The following is a 20,711-nucleotide window of genomic DNA, read 5'->3' on the forward strand; positions in this document are numbered from 1 at the left end:
GAACAAAGACTTGTGTGCAGCTTTTTTTTTTTTTTTTTACATATCCTATATTAACAATGACCACTTATAGGAACATGTGACCTTCGGAGATTTTAAAAGCCCCCTAAGTCCCTGATTTTTTTAATTGAATACTCAAACCACAGCTTTTTGTGCTTCCGCTCATGACTTTTTACACCCCATCCCAATTTGCTGAAGGATTCTACCCCTTAAAACCATCAATATATACCACAAGCACATCTAAACACATGTAATCCTCATTAAATACTATATATATACTTGTATATCAGCGCATTGTAAAGAAAACCCCAAAAGGAATTGATTTCAGGAGAAGCGGGTCCTTACAGGGCGCTCTGCGTGAAATGCGTTGGATGCGCTTCATTTTCTGACAAGGCCAAGTTTCTTCCTGGAAAAAAACTGGAATTGCCGTAAACCCAACTTTGGTTTGTCATCGAATTACTTTCTCTTCATTTAGAGATGTTTTAGCGGACCAGCAATCGCAGAGTAATCTGAAGGTCTCATCATCGGTTGGAGCCTCCAAGGTTTTCGAAGCTTAAGTTGGCTTCATGTTGCACAAACTTCTTTGGGCAATCTCGACGAAGCGTGAACATGATTGCAACACGTGAACAGCGCACTTGATGAAAATTAGATTGTTTTGTTGCAAACATCTTTTTTTAAAATGCATATTTTGGAAAATTTCTCCGCACTATTGAAAGTCGGTAGAACTCTCCCACGGCGCGACTCCGGGAAGGATACTTTTGGGTCCTGATGTTCAATTTGTCTTAAAACAGAAGAAATTCCATCCATCTAGAATGGAAATAAACTGCGAGATGCATCCATTATTTTAAGCAGTTAATACGTTTCGAGAGCCATCAAGAGTTCTTTATCAGTCTTATCCGGTGAGGAACTTTCACACTTGAAATCATTGCTACAGCGGAAACGAGGTAGAAGGTCCTTAAAACTAAAATAATCACACTTCACAACAATATTTATGACATTGGTTAGACCTCCTAAAAATAACTAGTAGACGAAGTAAAATGTTTTTCAGTTGATTAACCAACAGAAAAGTAAGAAGTCTTAAAACTTCTTGCATGGCCCATTAGCATTATAGAGATCATTAGTGAGATCTTAAACCGTACCAAAGAAGTCTGCCTCGTGTCATCGACTAACCCAGGGCCAGACTGGGGAGGAAAGGGTGGCCCTGGCACGTTAGGACCGGTGGCTGCTGGAGCTGATCGGGGTAAGTATGGAGCCATGTCGGCAGCAGCCCACTGGTGTAGCCAGTCCGGTGACAAATTGGCGAACCGACGAGGAGCAAAGCAATCAGAACACGACAACAAGATAATTTACGTTTCTTTTAATGAGGAATTAAAAACACGGGGAGCCGAGGAGCAACCTTTTTTGAAAACAGTTTAATGCCTATGGTTTCGGAGGTTTTTTTGTAAAACGCTGCCAAGCCCCCCAATACTGATGTGGCTAAAGCTTTAGTGCAAAACCCGTAAGCCTCCGAACTCCCAGTGACCGGCGCTGCCTACGAAACAATGGTAATGGTGAAGACCAAGGGTTGTCCAACCAGCGGCCCTCCAGCTGCTGCAGGACTACATCTCCCATCCTCCGCAGCCAGCCCCTTCGCTGAAAGAGCATTATGGGAGATGTAGTCCTGCAGCAACTGGAGGGCCGCCGGTTGGACACCCCTTGTTGTAGACCCTCTCAAAATATTTGCACTTCAATAAAGGGTTCCGCGTTAAAACGAGAAAAGGCCGACCTCTAAAAGAAACGCCTGCAAACATACCAGCTACTGTGCGTTTTTCATCTGAAAAATAAAACGTAACCGAATTGCCGTTGTGCCGTCTAGTTCTCTTTTGACCTAAAAGGGCCAAAAACGAAAGCCGCCGAGGGTAAAACCAGAAAGATTACTAAATCTAAAGAGCTCACCAATGGCCCATCATTGTAAACAAACCAGAAAAAAAATCCATATTGGATTTTTAGGGGGGCTTTAGCTTCTCTTTTCTGTGTGTGTCGAGCCAGCCTCTCCGAAACAGAAATGTTTTACATTGTAAGTGAACTAAAAAAAATAAAATAAAAACAAAAGTCATAAAAGCAGCAACATTTTTCTTTCTGCAGAAAAGTTAACAAGTTTACAAGGAAATACACTGACGCCAGCGCGCGGTTTCATAAACTTCTGTTTTAATCTCTTTTTGAAAGTCCTGCTTATTTTCACAATTGCACTTTTGCCTCTTCGGTACTTTCTGAAGGAAAATCTTTGGCGTTCTCGTTTTGCGTGGCGTTTCTTCCCGCGAGGACGTTCTCGTTCTCGGGTTTGGTCCCGTTGGGTAGACAGTCCTTTCCGTTCACTAAACCGTTCTCGGAGATCTGGGAGATGGCGATGGCTTCTTGGATCTTCAGATCCCCCTGACCCGCGTCTCCCTCCTCCAGATTCCGCAGCACCAGAGGGAGTTTGGAATCGCTGTTCTCGAGAAACGCAATGTTGCTCTCCTCGTATTTTGGGAGCGGAATTCCTTCCTCAGAGTTCTTAGTAAACAGCTTCCGATTGTCAGACGCACTTTTTACGGCTTTTTCTAAAATCTCCTTCTCCACCAGACGCAGCTTGATGGCCATCAAGGAATGAAATGTCAAGTCTCCCTGCTTCAAAATATATTTATCATCCTGGAAATAATGAACAGATTTGAGAAACTGCCATTTATCCCCAGTATTGCAATATTAATGGAAGCCGATACCTTTTATTGGGCCAACAAAGAAAAACATGGTATACCTCATACGATGGAACAATAGCTACAATATAAAATACATGAGTGAAACCCAGCAACGACTGCATAAAATAACCGGCCATTCCATGGGAAGAAGAGACCTTTGTGGTCCTGAAATCTTCTGTAGCTTTATATCTTCTTCTATGTCAGCCCAATAAAAAGAATAAACTTCAACAAAAGGCTCCGGTTCCTCTTTGGTCAATATGATGAAATCTATGGTTCTCATGGACATTACAATTAGCAGTACATTTATTCCGAGAGATAGATACATATATATTATATATAAAAGCAGACAAGCAAAGCCTTGGGGTTAATGGGAGGACAACTGCGCAGGCTAAGGGTGTTTAAAGATACTGTACTTCTCTTGATTTTTTGGGGTGATGCCACAATAAAAGATGGATATCCTTGCAGAACATAGAATTCAATTTGGTCTTTTGAATTAGAAATTGTGTAGGAAACGGCTAGTTTAAAGGATATTTGTCACATTGTCTAACACAGCGTGGCAGCCACCAAAGGCGCTACTTCATCCCCGACTCTGTTACCCAAGGACAAATATACTTTGGAGGATGTTGCATATGGTCTGGCGGTTAGGATTCCTGGTTTTCACCCAGGTTCTGACGCCTGGTATTGGAATTATTATGGGAAATGATTGAAATAAATGCATCACTTATTAAAAAACGCATGGGATACGCATATGAGTATCCCGACTATAAGCCAAGGCCAAGGGCTGATTAGATGGGCCCAGTTGTCCCTAACAGAAAAAAAAAAAAAAACAGACATGGTAATAGAAGAGCAACATGACTGGGACCCAAACCATGTATAAAGCATTACCTCTACTGTGGTTTTATATGTTTTTAAGAGGAGAGAAGCCCTGGCTTCGAGGAATGTCCACAGCTTGATCTCATTATCCCAGCTCACTGGAAAGTCGGCATTCCCAAGGGTGAAGATTTTATCGATGGCGTGGTCTCCTATCAGATGTTCTTTCAATTCATCTGCAAAAGATTCCAAACAGCATGAGGGTCCCTGCAACCCAACAAACGGCGCATGGAGAAAAAGCATTCACATGCAATAAACCCTGACACGGCTGCAGCAAAACGCATCCCCTTGAAACATAATTGATAATTGTTCCTAACGTGGTTCAGGATCTCCTCGGATGAGCCCTGGTGGGTCTGCTCAGGGCTGCCTTAGGACCCCCCTGCCCACGTGAACAGAAAACAACCTGCATTGTTGGAGAAGCTTGAGGGCCAACGTTGATCAACTTCTCCTCCGGTAACTCAAACTCGACCAGGCTGGAGATCATTGTTGGGTAGAAGCAGTATATCTTTGGTCATTAAAGCAGCGCAGGTGCTCAGAGGATCGTGGCAGCCTGATATGTAGTATTTACCCGACGGAAGGAGAGCATGATCTTTAAAATGAGTTATTGATTATACGTTTGCCTGGCACAATGTGTAGGTGGAAAGTTACCTCCTACAAATATCTCTGGTGTCTGAATGACCAGACAACTTTCTACGAGTGCCTTACCCTGAATAATTGTCGGGGGGGGGGGGGTCACACGGCTTAGCCGCTATTTAGACTGATGCCATATTCGTGCCCCATTGCGACAGATGGATGCCAGGAAGGCTCAATCCTCAACGCCGCTCTAGGGAAGAGTACTTTGGGGCCATGAAAACATGAACCCCAACCACTGTGTACGGGTGAATAGTATTATCGGCACATACTAAAATATAGATTAATCGCCATCTTTTGCCTGGTCCGTGCCAACATTAGCCGACTCTACAGAACCAGCATACTTACCCTCACTCATACAGAAGACCCGAAGGAAGGCCAAGAGCTGGGCCGAGATCGGAGGCTCCGTGATATGCAGGGCAAACACGTTGGATCTAGAAAGATAAAAGCCATTGGAAAATTACCCCGGGGGCTAAAACGCGCTATAAAAGCAGGAAAAATGTGACAACAAACATATTCGGGTACACCGGATCATAGACACTCTTACAAACAGCAATATAAAACGATATTTCTGCTCTTCCGCTTACATAAAAACTTTATTGGCGCTCTCTGGTACGCAAATAAACCTTGGTGGATCTGCCATTTTATTTTTTCCTCATAAATTAGGAATTAGAGGAGGAAGCAGGATGGAGTGATCTGGAACCCAAGAAGGGACTGCTCTATCAAAAGAGGGACACCTGGGAGATATGGCAAACACGATACAGCCACAGAAAATGTAGATCTGCTTGCAGACGTATTACCCAACGTTAGCAGCAGCTACTATATCACGGAAAGCTTAAGCTGTTAACTTTGCTAAGTAACCCCGGTGCGGAGAATAAAGGATTCCGTTGGCGTTTCCGTTGAAGCCGTTATCTGCGGGAACATTTGTGTCTCGATGGTATCGCGAGCCGGTGTTACGGAGCCTGTCCCTCCTCTATCACAGAGTGTGTGACGTTCCTCCAGACACGATGTACACGCACACCGTGGGGCTTGATGGATGAGCGGAGCTCGGCACAAGAAGGATTAGTAACTGCGCTTTAACACAGAGCTGTGCTTCTCTCTAAGCGGGCCGAAGCCCAGCGCAGACGACGGATATCAGCGGGGGGAGCGGGTCGCACGCGCTCTGCTCCGATCCTGGAAGACTTCATTTTATTTCATTATTGTTCATACAGTGAGGGGGCATAAGAAGCAACCGGCTTTATGGATGGAGGGGCAGAAGCGCATGGCTAAATACAATGTGGGCAAGTACCCCACAGCGTATTCAGGACGCAGCCTCGGGGTTCGCTGTCCACCTACAGAGCCAAAGAACGCACAGTTTGGAAAGCAGACTCGCCTGTGATGTTTTTCGTGAATGGAGCCTCAGCCAGGGCTAGAAACATAAAACATAGAATTTGACAGCATTTAGTAACCAAGTCCGATCTCAGTCCTTGGACTCGTCTTAGACTCTCGAGGTCTTCTCGTGTTGGATTAAGGGTTCGTATAACCGCCAGTCCTCCGACGGCCAGAAATAGAAAATGAGCAGAACGTTTCGACCATGTGTGAAAATGAGTATTACTTCCAGCTTCTGACATCATAAAGCACGAAACTTCTCAACTTTTTAAGGGTTTTGTTTTATGTTTCTGGTGGTCTGCGGGGGGAAGTTATTGGTTTCTCTCCCCTTTCCAGTTTGTTATCTCCCACAGGAGTATTTTTCAACTTTTCACCGAAAAAATCTTTTTCACAAGTTAATAGCCTCTCTTCAAAACAAGGAAACGTGTTTTGTTTTTTTTGATCACTTGTGCCGACAGCTCCAATAAGACCCCGGCCGCTGCCAATTTTTTTTTATTAAAAAGCCTCAGTATGTGACACTTACGGGGGGATGCCAGCCCGGGCGAGGACTTCGGCCTTCATGGCATACAGCCTGTCGCTCTTACTGACGCCCAGCTTTATTTTCACTCGGTCGTGCGAGTTATTTTCAAAGAAGAAGCCGTTGTGGATCACAAACTCAGCGTTTGAACGAGTGCCATAAAATATGTAGATCTGCGGAAGGGGAAGAGGAGATGCCGTCCAAATTAACGTTAAATAAACAACCGCACGAAAAAGGGCTAAAGCCTTCCACTAAAAATGGGCTCTCTCGTGTTCTCTGGAATGGAATTAGAACTCCCCGCAGCTCTGTTTATCCAACTGTGATAGCAAAATAACAATTATCTGCCTCCCACCCCATAAAAATGATTGTGCCGTTTACGCATTACCGCTCGGCCGTTTTTTTTATTCCGTACATGGCTACCCCTGCAAGGGAAACGGCGGCCAGCGAGATGTCTGCGCGCCGTGCCAAGTGGGCAAGCCTGCTAGACGTGTAAATAATGACCCTGGAACACAGGATCAACCCTCACCCGCGTCCCACAACACATCAAAAACCATTAAACTTATACATGAGCTCGGAAACGGCTTCTCTCCTGCGGGCACAGAAAATAATCCCACTTTACTTTAACTGTTTGGACGCCGTGCTACTCCCTTTAAAACGTCCTATTCAACAGGCAGACAATGAATAATATATATATATATATATAAAAAAATACACACACAAGTATATATATATATACACACACACACACACACATATATAAGATATAATAAATTACACACAGCCAATACATGAACAGCGTGCGCCCGTCAGCAATACGTCGTCAGTAAGTGTCGCAGCGGCTCTTACCTGTTCGCCTTCTTTAAAGTCCTGCAGCGCCACGCACTCACATCGGTCATCCTCTAGATTATAACCTGTAGTTATCTAACAGGGGAGAAGAAACAAAAAAAAGGAGCAATAAAGATCTCAACTCGTTAGACGCTTTTACCTGAAGCAAAATCATAAAACATTCACGAAACTCATTGAACACGCGGGTCTGTTCCACCCGACAGGTTTCCAGCTCAATATTTTATGAAACCCACCGGAGAGAACAAGTACCCGGGACGTGAGAGCAGCCGAACCGTACCCCATTCAGCAGCTGCCCCCCCATCTCACCGAAACGCCGATATCAAATCAGCGAGAAAAGGAGCGCTGGCGATACAATCTATTCCCGTCGAGGTATTCTATCGCTCGGCAAAGTCCGCATGGTGGGCAAGTGATGCCTGTGAGCCGCTGAATGGATTCTGCACGGTTTGGGATCGGTTTGGGTATTGTGCGAGACCCCGGGTCAGGTGACCGCGTGGAGCGATGCGGTGGGCGGCAGTGAGTCACGCGTGTTATATATATAAATATATATATATATATATATATACACACACATACACATATACATACATATATACATACACACACATATACATACACACACATACATATATACATACACACACACACACACACACACATATACATACACATATATATATATATATATATATACACACGCACACACACACACACGTTATTCGCCATATTATATATTAATAAAAATAGCCTTTTGACTTCTCCGCAACCCTGCGGGGGCCGCGAGAAAGCCTCGGGGGATTTAAATGGCAGGCTTAGAACCTTGTAATTAACACATTTTGATTAAAGAACACAAGAAGAGTCCCAAAGCTGCCTCAATTCTGTGTCAAAAGACAATTCGCAATGGGGAGAAGTGAGGGGACCGCGTGTTAACCCTCTGAATGCCGCCTGTGGATTTACAGATATGATATATGATGGTGGGGTGGGACGTGTTACTATTTTAAAGGCATGAATACACTCCATAAAGGTAAATAGGGCAGGTAAGGGGGCGCTCGCTTCTTATTCCGAACGCCCGCCACTTACCAAGCCGTTGGTGTGATTGCACATATCCCAGAGCGGGATCAAAGCCAAGGTGACCCGACTGCCGTCCTCCGTCGGGATCTGATTCTGCCGCGTCATGACGGAAGAGACGGCCCACCTAGGACAAAAGACACGGAAATCCAATAAAACATTCCCGACCCGCAGGGGACACGCAATACATTTATTCCCACGGAACGCGCTTTATAACAATATTATTAAACGAGACACATTTCCAGACTACGTGAAGGTGAGGAACAGCTGAACCGTTCCAAAGTACGGCATAAACCGATTTTCACTTTCTTATATTTATATAGTTACGTCTTTGTATTCTCCGTGTATAACAATACGACCGTGGTTATATGTCACGGGACGGTTCAGAGACTGCAAGCAGGGGCCGGATCCTATTATAACAGAGATGGTTCCGTAACTGCAAGCGGGGGCCGGCTACTATTATGGCGGAGATGGTTCAAGCGGGGGCCGGCTACTATTATGGCGGAGATGGTTCAAGTGGGGGCCGGCTACTATTATGGCGGAGATGGTTCAAGCGGGGGCCGGCTACTATTATGGCGGAGATGGTTCAAGCGGGGGCCGGCTACTATTATGGCGGAGATGGTTCAAGCGGGGGCCGGCTACTATTATGGCGGAGATGGTTCAAGCGGGGGCCGGCTACTATTATGGCGGAGATGGTTCAAGCGGGGGCCGGCTACTATTATGGCAGAGATGGTTCAGAGACCGCGAGCAGGGGCCATACGCTAATATGGCGGAGATGGTTCAGAGACCGTGAGCAGGGGCCGGATACCATTATGGCGGAGATGGTTCAGAGACTGCAGGCGGGGGCCGGATACTGTTATGGCGGAGATGGTTCAGAGACTGCAGGCGGGGGCCGGATACTGTTATGGCGGAGATGGTTCAGAGACTGCAGGCGGGGGCCGGATACTGTTATGGCGGAGATGGTTCAGAGACTGCAGGCGGGGGCCGGATATTGTTATGGCGGAGATGTTTCTGGGCGGGAAATGTGCTTAATATAGAAATTTAGGAAACACAAAATCTGGTCCAACCTGTAATCGTCAAAAGTGAAGGAATCCTTCAGCGGGAGCTTCGCGGCGCTGGGGTGCGTCTGTGGAGGGAAGAGAGAGGAGAATAAACATCAGAAAACATTTCACTTCCGAGTAAATCCTAACAAGGGGCCAAACGAAGCAGGGGGGCCCCCGAAAACGTTACACGGGGATCATCGCGCCGTTCCGCTCCCATCCATCACCGTCACTTTAATTTGCGGTGCCCAGCAGCTGCCATTAATCTGTGTCTTCGTAGTCTGAGGCTGGGGGCTGCAGACATCGGGGGCTTTCGCGATATAACGAGGGGCAGCCATCATTTACACACGTCTGGAATTAATTAGGCAGCGAGCCGCGCTAAACGATTTGATCGGAACGCCTGACGATCGCTCGGCGGCGGCGGATCGGCACCGTTTAGCCGCCACCCTCCGTGTTTAGGGCTATCTTGTTCGCTGTTGTTCTGAGTATCGCCGGGGGTTAATGACTTAACCCTCTCGGTGCCAATGGCTATGCACATGTGCTGGAGGGCGGACGCAAGGGTGCCGGACGCCTCCGCTCGCCGCGGGAGGATTTGCATCTGAGTGGAAGGTGATTTATCACTCACTGTAATGTACTCGCTGGCACCGAGCGCAGGACAGTAGGGGACGAGGCAGAAGTGGCTCAAACTATAAATCAATTAGAAAACAAAAGCCTGGGCTCTGTGCGCCATTTAAAGGGAAATTATACCCTGCAAGGGCTGCCAATTGGGTGGGAGATCTCGGCGGATTCCCCCCCCCGTTCCTTCCCTCATTACTTAAAGTATTACAGAGAGCCTGGTTATTATCTGTAAATTACCGTACCTTGTATTTGCATTTACCTAACTTTAGAGAGAGTGTGGAAGGTAAGTGGAACAGCCTCCCAGCAGAAGGGAATATAAACATGCATGTGATAGGCATGCAGCTCCAAGGTCTGTACAGGCAGACTAGATGGGTCAAATCTGCCGGCATTGGCAGGTAGAACTGGTTTGGATGTTGGTCAATTGGTAAGGGGGTTAAAAATGGCTGCCTTATACAGTACGAGGTGGGGGGTGCATTGGCTCTGCATTCACTGATAAACAATTACAGCTCGATGGCCATTTAAATCCCAGACAAAGCCCACGCTATTTCAATTTAAACATATACATAACCCACAGGAACACCGACAGCAGATAAGACCCATCGCTATATTAACGTGTACCATTTCTGCTGGGAGGCTCTCTCGCTTATCCACCACCCCACCAAGAAGGAAACATTGCATTTCCGTCTGAGCCCGACGGGCCAGATTTAGACCACGACCTCTTGGGTGTGTATATTTAATACATACAATACGCCACGACCTTTGTGAGAGTAGAAAACCTTTTTTGGAATTATGTTTCAGCTAGAAATGTCCTTGTTTTCCATGAAAACAGCGGAGTGACCCCAAAACTTATAGAAAAGGGAAAAGATAGGATGTAATTTTATTTTTTACATTTAAATCAATCAAGAGGGCTGGAGTAATCAGCAGGAAAAGGGGTGAAATAGATTGCAATTACACATTGGTGGTGTTCTAGCGCCCTCTAGTGGGATAATATTACAGCAACAGCACCGTAATCCACTTGTTTATCACGGGGACGGATTGAAAAACAGCCTATGGACACAAAACAAAATCAAACCGCGTCTGTTTCACTCAGATCGCATAAAAAGTTTCACATGTAAAAAGGTCGACACGTGTTTTTACCAGGTGAAAAAAAAAAATTTCTATTAAATTCACACCCCGGGGAAGTCCCAGGTTTTTAGGCTTCCGTCCCTTTAAGTGTACATCAGTCACTTGAATTCTGTAGCAGGACTGGAACAATGACGACAGGACAGCGAGTTGCAGAGTACAATATGTAGAGCTTTGCAAAATGTGGCAACGCCAAGTTAAAATTATAAATTACACGAGCGTTTTCCATACAATTCATTTTTTTTTTTTTTTTTAATACTATCTTTTCTTTAATAAGACTTTTAGCCATTATTAATCTAATTAAAATCCTACTCCTAGAAACCGCCTGATAAAACTATACTGACCCAATACTGCCGATTTCTAGTGGGAAAAGCATTTACCCTTTCAGTGCCAATGGGGGCAAAATGTATTGCAAAAATCCACCGGCCCTCCGAGCTCATGGAGATTTGATTTAGTTTTTTGTTTTTTTATTTATTTATTTATTTTTATTACTTGCGCTGTCGCCAGACGCACTCATGTAACATCTCAAGACTGGGTTTGGGAGCCGCAGCTGAAAGGTTTATGAGACGATAAATCCATTTTTTATTAAACGAGAGCACCTCTACAACGTCGGAGAGTAATTTGGTAAACACGAGCCGTCTGCGGCACGCAGAGACCGGCTCCCCCGCAATCGGCATATTAAATGGATGAGCTTACGTCTCGTAAACAGAAAAACACACATCTCGGGGCCGCGTCTGCAGACCGCGACGTACCGCGCGATGCTACATGGCTGGGTATCGATTCATGGAGCGCAATCATATGCCACGGCGCTGTACAACCAGTAAAGGAATATAAAGGCGACAAACGGTGCTGCTCCAATAACCTCTATATTTTAACAAACGACCAAATCACCCACATATGACGCTCAACGCCTGGCACGTATACGCCATGGCCCGTCCATACATAGAACACGCTAGACTTGCGCATTCGTTTTCATACAAATGCGTTTTCAAGCTGAATTTTACAGTTTTGGCCATTTGTCTGAAAAACAAATAAAGAAATGCAACATTCGACGAAAAAGAAACAAAAATCTTCATTCGTTTGTTAGCCGCCGCGGCCGCCACTTTATCTGCACTAAGAAAGAGAATCTCACCCTTTTAATTCAACTTTTTCTATGCGTTTATTTCTGGATCCCATGGCAACCGGGACGGACGAATGGGATTTGCCAAAACAAAAAGGTTGGCGGAATTTCGTCGGAAGAGAAGAAAATTATTTCCCCCAAAAACGAACACAAACCTTCCACCGGGGCCCAAAGTCTAGAACAGGGGTTCTCAAACTGCGGCCCTCCAGCTGCTGCAGGACTACATCTCCCATACTCCTCAGCCAGCCCCTTAGCTGAAGGAGCATTATGGGAGATGTAGTCCTGCAGCAGCTGGAGGGCCACAGTTTGAGAACCCCTGGTCTAGGACATACTTCTCAACGCAGCTCCCAATCGCGTCGGAAGCCAGAAGACTCGATCAGCTGGGAAGGGAGTTACAGAAATTCCTCAAGCCCAAAAACAAGGAAGCATAACGGGCATTAAAACCCACAAGAGCTTTTCCGGATATAAACGGATAGGCCGAGGAAACGCTCTGTTCCGGAGCACCGTTCTGATGACTACCTAGAACTCTCACAGATACGCCATGCCTGGGGTGCCGTCCATTATATCCAGGAACGGGAGAGTCTAGACCAGGGGTGTCCAGCTCCAGGACAGATTCTCTGGATATCCCAGCACGAGCTTTTTAAAATCACTTAAAGATTTATGACCCCCGGGGAGTAGATAAAGCAGCATATTCCATCCTCGTGATCAAGAACGCGAGCGGTTCTCGATAAACGTTTTAAAGACTGTACGTGCATAAATAATACCGACTATTGGGATACAGCATGTCTATACCTATTGATCTGCCATGGCCGAGTGTTGTACACAGGCCAAGAGTCCCTGTTTAAGAGGGATAGTCCCTCTTTTGGAGCCGCTCAGAATGTCTGCAGGGTATGAGGGTATCCCAGGGCGCTGCAGCCACCCAGACCCCTTTCTTTAATGTAGAAATATTGATTACAATCAGTGCTTGCATTTACATCAAAACGACGCAAGCCACGTCCTTATGTTACACAGAAATATATAAATATATCATTTATTTTAAATGACTTAAGGTATGACGACAGCTGAATAAATCTGAATATATGGCGAGCGCGGTATGGAGTTATGGAAGCCAGGACCCTTCGCACAGGACACGCGGCGGAATGGGGTATTTTAGATCGGGTATCAAATGAAGACATGGTGGACTTAGGAACGGATGTAATACGGGCGCCGCTCAATCGCCTTCATTCACGTCCTCAATGCTACAGACATCAGAGAACGGGCCGCTACTGTCGGAAAATGGTTAGTCTGGGGGGGCAGATTTACCGTTATAATCTCTATTATTACATAGCGCATAGGGGTATATTTTCCATCTAACAGAAACACTGCAAAGTCTTGCATTTACATAAAGTGGCACTTAACTCTTCTTAACAGACTAATCGATGGCTCGGAAACAGACGTATATAAGAGGAAAATGCCCGTTTACCACCGACGTCCAGCCAAACCACACCGTGACGAGGAGACAACGGAAGCAGCTTATGATTGCAGGCGGTCGCCCGATCTCGGTGCCGCAGAATGATAAATCAGCCATCCCTGGGAACGGCTGATCATGTCGTTCCTCGGCCTACGTTACTTGGAGTGAACGCTTGTTGATGACGTGACTGAATACCACAACACGCACTCCCCAAGCGGGATGTTCTGTTCCTTTTCTGGCCATCGTGGTCTATGTTGGCAGCTATTCTCATCGATAACTTTTTTGTTACCTTGTTTAGTTTACCAGCTGTCAGGACCTTCACCCACAAGGCAGCCGGCCACCAAGCCACCAAGGAAGGAGCCAAGGAGCTCCGCAGAGCATTTCAAGAGGAAACCCTTCTTTACTGATCCTCTAACGCATCGCCCGCAATAACTTGTCGATAGGGGCCTAGAATTAGCCCACGCTGGTTTCGGAAGTGAAGTGAAAATACTCCCTAACGCTGAAGCCAGGTAGTTGCCCCCCCCCCCCCGAGCCGTGAGTTTGATTTCTCCGGTGCCGTTTCGCACATGTTTTTTCTCATCGCCTCGAGCTCTGGCAGTGCTTCGGAACAGCAGGTGAAGGATAAACGCCGCGCCGGGGCAGTTGACATCCCGTTGAGGTTTTGTCGGCGCTCTCTCCCCGCTGAATACGGCCATTTATGGGCAAGTGGAGAAAACAAAGCCCAGAGCCGGCTGACTGTTTAGAGGAGAACAGCATCTGGAGCAGGACGGTCTAACCTCTCCAGACCACAGGCTGTCACATTCACATAATGCAGCTCGAACGCAGCGCTCAAAATCACCGACACGCAGAGAGAGGGGCGCATCGCTGGATGACACATACGCGGGTGCGTGTATACGAGGGGCAACCTCCCCGAATTAAGTACGCGGCAGAAAACTGTTAGTTAAATTAACGCTGGCATCGTTTAAGGATTCCAACATATAACATTTGATCAAGCAAATTAACCATATGCTGGACTAGCAGAGTTTGATATAAAGGGTTGGGCCGGCCCTGTATAAAGCACACAAAAGAGACAGCGTATTTTTAATCGTTTAAAGTAACGAGGTGCATCTTCTCAGACACAGCCCATTTTCTGTATCCGTCCGACTGTCAGCCGAGGGGCCGCATACCCACGCTGACATCATTAGTTCACTACCCAGCTGAGATCGGGGGGCTGATCATCTCGCTCTGTCCCTCTGTCGAGGGCGGCTCGCAGAGTGGATCTAATTAAGATCCTCTCCCCCTTTTGAAAAAGCCCAAATTATTTTTATTATTTTTTTAAAGGTTACCGGCACTTTAATAATTGAAAGGTTCTTGAAACGTATCTCACTTATTTAACTGGATTACGAAGGGCCTGCTGAGCAAGCCTCGTAAGAGAAGCATGGAGGACTACGCCATACAATATATATGACTGTAGGCATAGAGCATTGCTCCATAGTGTTAGAATGACCTGGCCGCTAGTGACAATATCTCACAGAGCATTGCTCGAGTCCCCTGTCTGGCAGAGAGGACTAATATATATGCACACACACACTGTCTATACACACTATATTATATATATATATATATACACACACACACACCGTATTGGCACGGATATAGGCCGCACCCTAAAAGTTTGGTGCTTCTTTAAAGAAAACATTTTTTTCTTTAAAAAAAGCACCAAAAAAACATGCTGCCACTCTGTCTCCCCCCCCCCCGAGATATGCTGCCACTGTCCTCCCCCCCGAGATATGCTGCCACTGTCCTCCCCCCCGAGATATGCTGCCACTGTCCCCCCCCCCGAAATATGCTACCACTGTCCTCCCCCACCCCGAGATATGCTACCACTGTCCTCCCCCACCCCGAGATATGCTACCACTGTCCTCCCCCACCCCGAGATATGCTACCACTGTCCCCCCCCCCCCGAGATATGCTACCACTACCCTCCCTCCACGAGATATGCTGCCACTGTCCTTCCCCCCCCCCCCCCCGGAATATGCTGCCACTGTCCTCCTCTGCCCCCCCCCGACTTACCGGAGCAGACTCCCGGGTGTCTTGCGGGGCCGGCGGGGTACATCTACGCAATACACATATACAACTTCCGGTGCGCACGATGCGCTCAGACAACCTCCCGTGCCGGCACCCCCCCCCCCCCCCCCGTGGGAAGTGCTGGCAGGGGAGGCTGTCTGACCGTATCGGGGAGTAGGATGCAGGTCCCCGAATATAGGCCGCACCCCCACTTTAAAGACTTAAAGTGGGGAAAAAAGTGCGGCCTATATTCGAGCCAATACGTTATATATATAGATAGATATATATATATGTCTTAGGGTATATAAAGAAGTCCTTTCCTCTATACCTTGATACAAGATCTACATTGCAATACATGGAAATAGAGCTAAACAAGGGAAAATCCACAATAAAAGTTTTGGTGTATTCTTCCAAACAGTGTATTTTTTACAAGGCCCTACAGAGTTGTAACTAATGCAGTGAGATGAAATTTTCAACTCAAAGTAAACTTCTGGTTTATTAGATATGATCCTAAGATATAAATAGTAAGAATTATTATACAAAACCAGTGTGTCCGAGACTGGGGTGTGACGCTACTAGATTAACCATCATATATTCAGCATCGGAGTACCGACGGTGTTTCGCCTTCCCATCAAATAAAAATTTTGGGTCGTTTTCTGAAGGCATTTTGAATATTGTGCCGATCGTGTGATTAGAATATCCAGTATGTGAAGCGCGATGGGTTATACCAATTTCACAACCCGATTCTCTTGATTTGTATAAGGTTTCTGCCGTACAATAGTCGATCTCAACATACCTGAATGACCTTGTAGAAGTAGGCATACTGGCGGGCTGTGTTCTTATACTGACTGAATACGTCGTGTATGGCTTGGGTCGACTGGAGATGCTGAACTTCGTCTTCCTCGAAGTACAAAGGGGTGTCATACTCGCTGGGGAGGGTTTTAATGTAAGGAAGCCAGAAGGAATTGGGGTCGGCTCGCTCACAAAGGAGGTGGAAAGCCAAAGTGATATTTCCCATGGCCTGCAAAATCCGGTCTTGAGAATAAAGGGAACCTACACACACAAAATTAAACGGTGTTAAGGAGCAACCACAGCCGTTTAACCAAAATGAAAGCTAAACAGTCTATTTAACTAATGAGTTAGTAAACATATTAATTGCTTCAGTCCATGATCTGTAAATGCCATTTGGCGAGTTAATTTAGTGTATAGAGCAGGTTTCTACAATCCGTTTTAAAACATAACAAGAAATCATTGGTAATAAAATGTCACATGCTGGAAAATATTAAAATGTTAATATTACTTTTACTTTTTGGGTACGCTTTAATTACTCTTGAGACAGAAAGGTTAAAGAAATCAATCTGAGGAGCCTTACCCAACACCGAGTTTTTAGCAGATTCAACAGTCATCAGTATTTTCCTGGGGACCCAAAGAAATAACTCTTCAGCCTGGGAAAGAAGGGAACATAAACTCAACTTCTTCAAGAGGAATTCTCACACACGGACAAAGAAAGCAACAGGAGACAGTCCCAGTTTAAATAAGAGGGGCTGCATCATGTAGAGAAAAGTATCTACTATATTATTGTTATCCTTAGTGCTACCTGTCTCTTAAAAAAACTGTTTAAGAGTTTATTAAAATCCTACAGTTGCCTAGAAATAAAGTCCTGTCGTTTCTCCTCTATGTATTACATCACGTGCGTGCGGAATAGCAAAGCTTTACGGATCCTAACAGTGATGGCCAGAGATGGGGAGTGAGTGCGATTGGGTTAGTTGTCTTGTGTGATGGGTGTGGTAAGAGTTATGTGATTTGTGAAAGGTGTGAGGTGTTTTATGTGAGTGAATGAATGAATGAATGAATGATTGAATGTGCAAGGTAGTCTACCAAGGCTTCCTTTAACATACAAGCAGAAGGTTACCTTTTTAGCCCTTTCTACAGATCTTATAAAGAAAGGCATTGTTAAAACATCATACATCTTAAGGTAACATTTAGCAGGCCGCGAACATGGGGGAAAAGCGAATACAAATATAAATGTCTTGGGATGAGGATTCCAGCTGTTGTAAAACCAGACAGCCAATGTGTGCGGCCCCTCTTTACATCGCAAACCTCTTACCTTTATTGCTTTGGTAGCTTTCAAGCCAAAGCCTTCAGCAGGAAACTCTACTAATTCAAAGCCATCTGTCCAAGAGCCGTTCTTTTGGGCCCATTCCATTAGTTCTGGAAAATAATCCTCCCTTTTACCTTCAAATACAACAGATAAACCTGGAAAAATGAAACAACGAGCACAGGAGTTAGCAATCACTAGCATCTTCTATATATATACATTGTACTGGGATAGGTTTATTGGAGCAGATTGAATGCAGTGACTTTTCTGTATTAATAACCTCTCCTAGCCTCCCAATCTGCCCGTGTAACCCTCCATTCTCTACCGACTTTCTTTCATGTAAATTAGAAAAGTACGTTTTTGTTTTTTTTATATAGCCAATAATTTCCAGTGCTATATTTTACTGGGCACATTTTCGTAAACCGGGTTCCACAAAGTGAACACGGTTTGTTTCTCTGAGGTTTGTTCGAACTTCGAAGTCCTGATTTGAGGCAGAAAACAGCTTTTGTTAAGTGCAAATGTGCAAATTATTGTTTTAGACTAAATGTTAATTTAACCAATTCTTCTGTAAGTCTCTAAGTGCGGTCACTTCGGCAGCAACCCATAATCTATATTCCTATGTTTGATAAGCAAGTGCTTTACTATTTTTATTTTTAGTCCTTTAATGGATGTGAGTATAAAGCAGTTTGCCGAATATCACCTTGGAGTATCTTAACCTGGGCGCTGTGTTTTAACTCCGCGAATATATATATATATATATATATATATATATATATATATATATATATGGCATGGATTTAAATATTAGGATACAAAGAACAGGTAGGAATGAAAACCTGTGTTGTAGCACCTTTACGTCCTTTAAGTAAAGGCGTGAAGGCGATTTGAAAACAGCTAAGACCCAAGAACCACCGACCTTTCTGTTTTTTGCGGATTCGGTCCACAAGTCCTCTGATCTGCACATATTCCTCCCATTCTCTCCCGGGAACGGAGTTCGGGTTGGTGCACTCTACAGGAAATACAATGTATGAAAATATGTATTAAAGAAAATTCTAAATAGAAAAATAAGCAGAACATACACATTTCCAGATATATGACCCTGGTAGAAACTATTGTTTATTTTTTTTGTGGTGAAGGGAGTTGTAGTCCAAAACCATTTATACGCCTGCTTTTTAATAAAACATGGCTTGGATCAATCAGGTTTGTCAAACCTTTCTCAGAACTGATTGTTGCGTGATGCGAACACAAGGCATCTATAAGGGAAGTCTTGCACGTACGCAGGTGAGATGTCTGCACCCCTACATGGCAGAAACTATTTAATAGCGATTGCCATCAAGCCCTGGCTCCCAGCTTGTGCACCGTATGCTGCCGATACTCTACGGGTTTAGACAGAAGTCTCTGCAATAAACATTGGCTAAGACAGATTAGTGTTTCCCGTGGATCACTTACTCTGCAGCAGTTCACTGACCAGGTTGAGCATTTCTTTTGGTGAAACCTGCGCTGTGGCTCCGCTCCCCGACTTCTGCGTTTTCACTCTGCTTTTCACTCTGCTTTTCTTCCCCATCTCGGAGTGCTGGCTGAAACAAAACAGGCTTTTTAATGCGAGTAACTAACGAGACAGTACGAATCCACCAGCGCTCACCACACACACACACAACTGGCTTCAACAAATAAGAAAAAAACACGGTAAAAGCATACAAAAAATACGATGAAACGTTCCGTAAGACCCCAGTGTTATAGACCATCACACAGCCGACGTGTTATTCCGGTCTAAGCTCGCGGACTTTAACACATCAGGCATTAAAAAGTTGTGACAGAGGGCACTGGATTGGGAAATTCACAAATATAGGAATAACTATTTTCGGGATCTGCGCAAAAAAAAAAAAAAAAAAAGGCTTTTTTTTTTTTATAGAAAATATAAATTTGTACGTTAGGCGTTTCGCGTTAGATACAAGAACCCCGTTTAGTTCCAGCTTAGAAAAGGATAATTATTGTGTCGCCAGCTCCATGGAAACAGATGAAGGGGATTATTTAAATATGACAGAGCGGGTCACAGCATATAACGCTGAAATAAGGGAGAGAATTGGCGTCTAAATGGGGTTTTATTTCTTTATAGAACAAATTCTCAACCCCCCCAAAACAACCGATCTGTGTATAGGCGGATTAGGATATAGGCCATTTCAATGCACACAAAGTAAAATCCCTCACTGTATTGGCCACTACCACTTCTACCGAGAGGCTGCTCCGCTTACCTACCACTATCCGTAAAGTTAAACTATGTTACATTACATCTAAGCCTCTCGCCCTCTAGATTTGGATTATTGCCTCTCTTCCCCTGCTATAGTTTTGCGACACCTGACAAGATTTACCAAACACTCCTGATCTGTTTACACCAAAGGTTTAAATATTTGGACAGATTGTTTTATTTTCCTCAGTAGCAAAAAAATAACAGCGACGAAACCAAGTAAACTATAGGAATGAGGGTAGCTGGGCTTATAGCCACGCCGGGAGGCTACCGGCCCGCCATTACCTTGGGGGGAAACAGCTCAGTTTGACTACGGGGCGTCCACCCAAAAGCCGCGTAACGTGCTACGATAGGAGGGAAAACCTTAAACTGCACTCAGAGGGTTAACGTGAACGCCTCAGAGAACCTGAACTATAAATGTATTGGGGAGAAATCTACTAAGCAGCTGTTCTCATCATTAAATGCCATAAAGCGGCGTGGGGTGAAACGTTGTTCCCGGGCGTGTTCACAGCTTCGAAACCCTGAACATGTCAAACATTAAGCCGCATTTATTTGGCGTGAAGTAGCCTCTGCGGGACTGGTAGCTGCCTCCTGTCATCACGCGTTCAGCATCGAGGGGCCGAGTGGGCCAGACAAATGAAGCCACTGCCACGTTATGCCACCCCCCCCACAACCTCCTAAAAGGACACCAACCGCTCAGCCAACTCATTTCCAAATGCCACAACGATGCCTTGGGGAGTAAATGTGAAAACAAAACCTATCATCATGAGCCACACACACACACATATATATATATATATATATATATATATATATATATATATATATATGTACGGGTAACGCTATAGTAAATTCAGTCTTTGGAGTTTATTCACTAAGAGGAGAGTTGTCGGGAGAGTCAGGGCAGCCCCCATTCACTGCATTAAAAGCTGCCACGTGCCTTTAAGACATGAGGACTGGGATAT

At 45.1% G+C, this 20,711-nt stretch overlaps 1 protein-coding gene across 1 annotated transcript; it reads right to left on the reverse strand.

The window, feature by feature from the left end:
- Positions 1-2,214: 2,214 nt before the first annotated feature.
- Positions 2,215-19,065, reverse strand: LOC149272580 (actin-histidine N-methyltransferase). Its single transcript, XM_089506920.1, has 12 exons — positions 18,951-19,065; positions 18,418-18,510; positions 17,511-17,659; positions 16,776-16,848; positions 16,200-16,456; positions 9,075-9,133; positions 8,020-8,134; positions 6,943-7,017; positions 6,103-6,269; positions 4,560-4,645; positions 3,597-3,757; positions 2,215-2,664 (listed from the first exon to the last, which is right to left on the reverse strand). Exons 1-12 carry the CDS (start codon positions 19,063-19,065, stop codon positions 2,215-2,217), a joined length of 1,800 nt encoding a protein of 599 aa, XP_089363046.1.
- Positions 19,066-20,711: the final 1,646 nt, after the last annotated feature.

Source organism: Sceloporus occidentalis, unplaced genomic scaffold (genome assembly GCF_023333645.1).
Source record: "Sceloporus occidentalis isolate IW3139 unplaced genomic scaffold, rSceOcc1.0.p SCAF_437, whole genome shotgun sequence".
Taxonomy (NCBI): Eukaryota; Metazoa; Chordata; class Lepidosauria; order Squamata; family Phrynosomatidae; genus Sceloporus; species Sceloporus occidentalis.

Excerpts from the sequence above, each read along its gene's own strand:
- LOC149272580 (XM_089506920.1), bottom strand. The coding sequence starts at position 19,065 with ATGGGGAAGAAAAGCAGAGTGAAAAGCAGAGTGAAAACGCAGAAGTCG. Across the intron at positions 18,511-18,950 it reads GGTCAGTGAACTGCTGCAGA|AGTGCACCAACCCGAACTCC; the intron begins GTAAGTGATCCA and ends TATTTCCTGTAG. Across the intron at positions 3,758-4,559 it reads GGTCTTCTGTATGAGTGAGG|ATGAATTGAAAGAACATCTG; the intron begins GTAAGTATGCTG and ends AATCTTTTGCAG.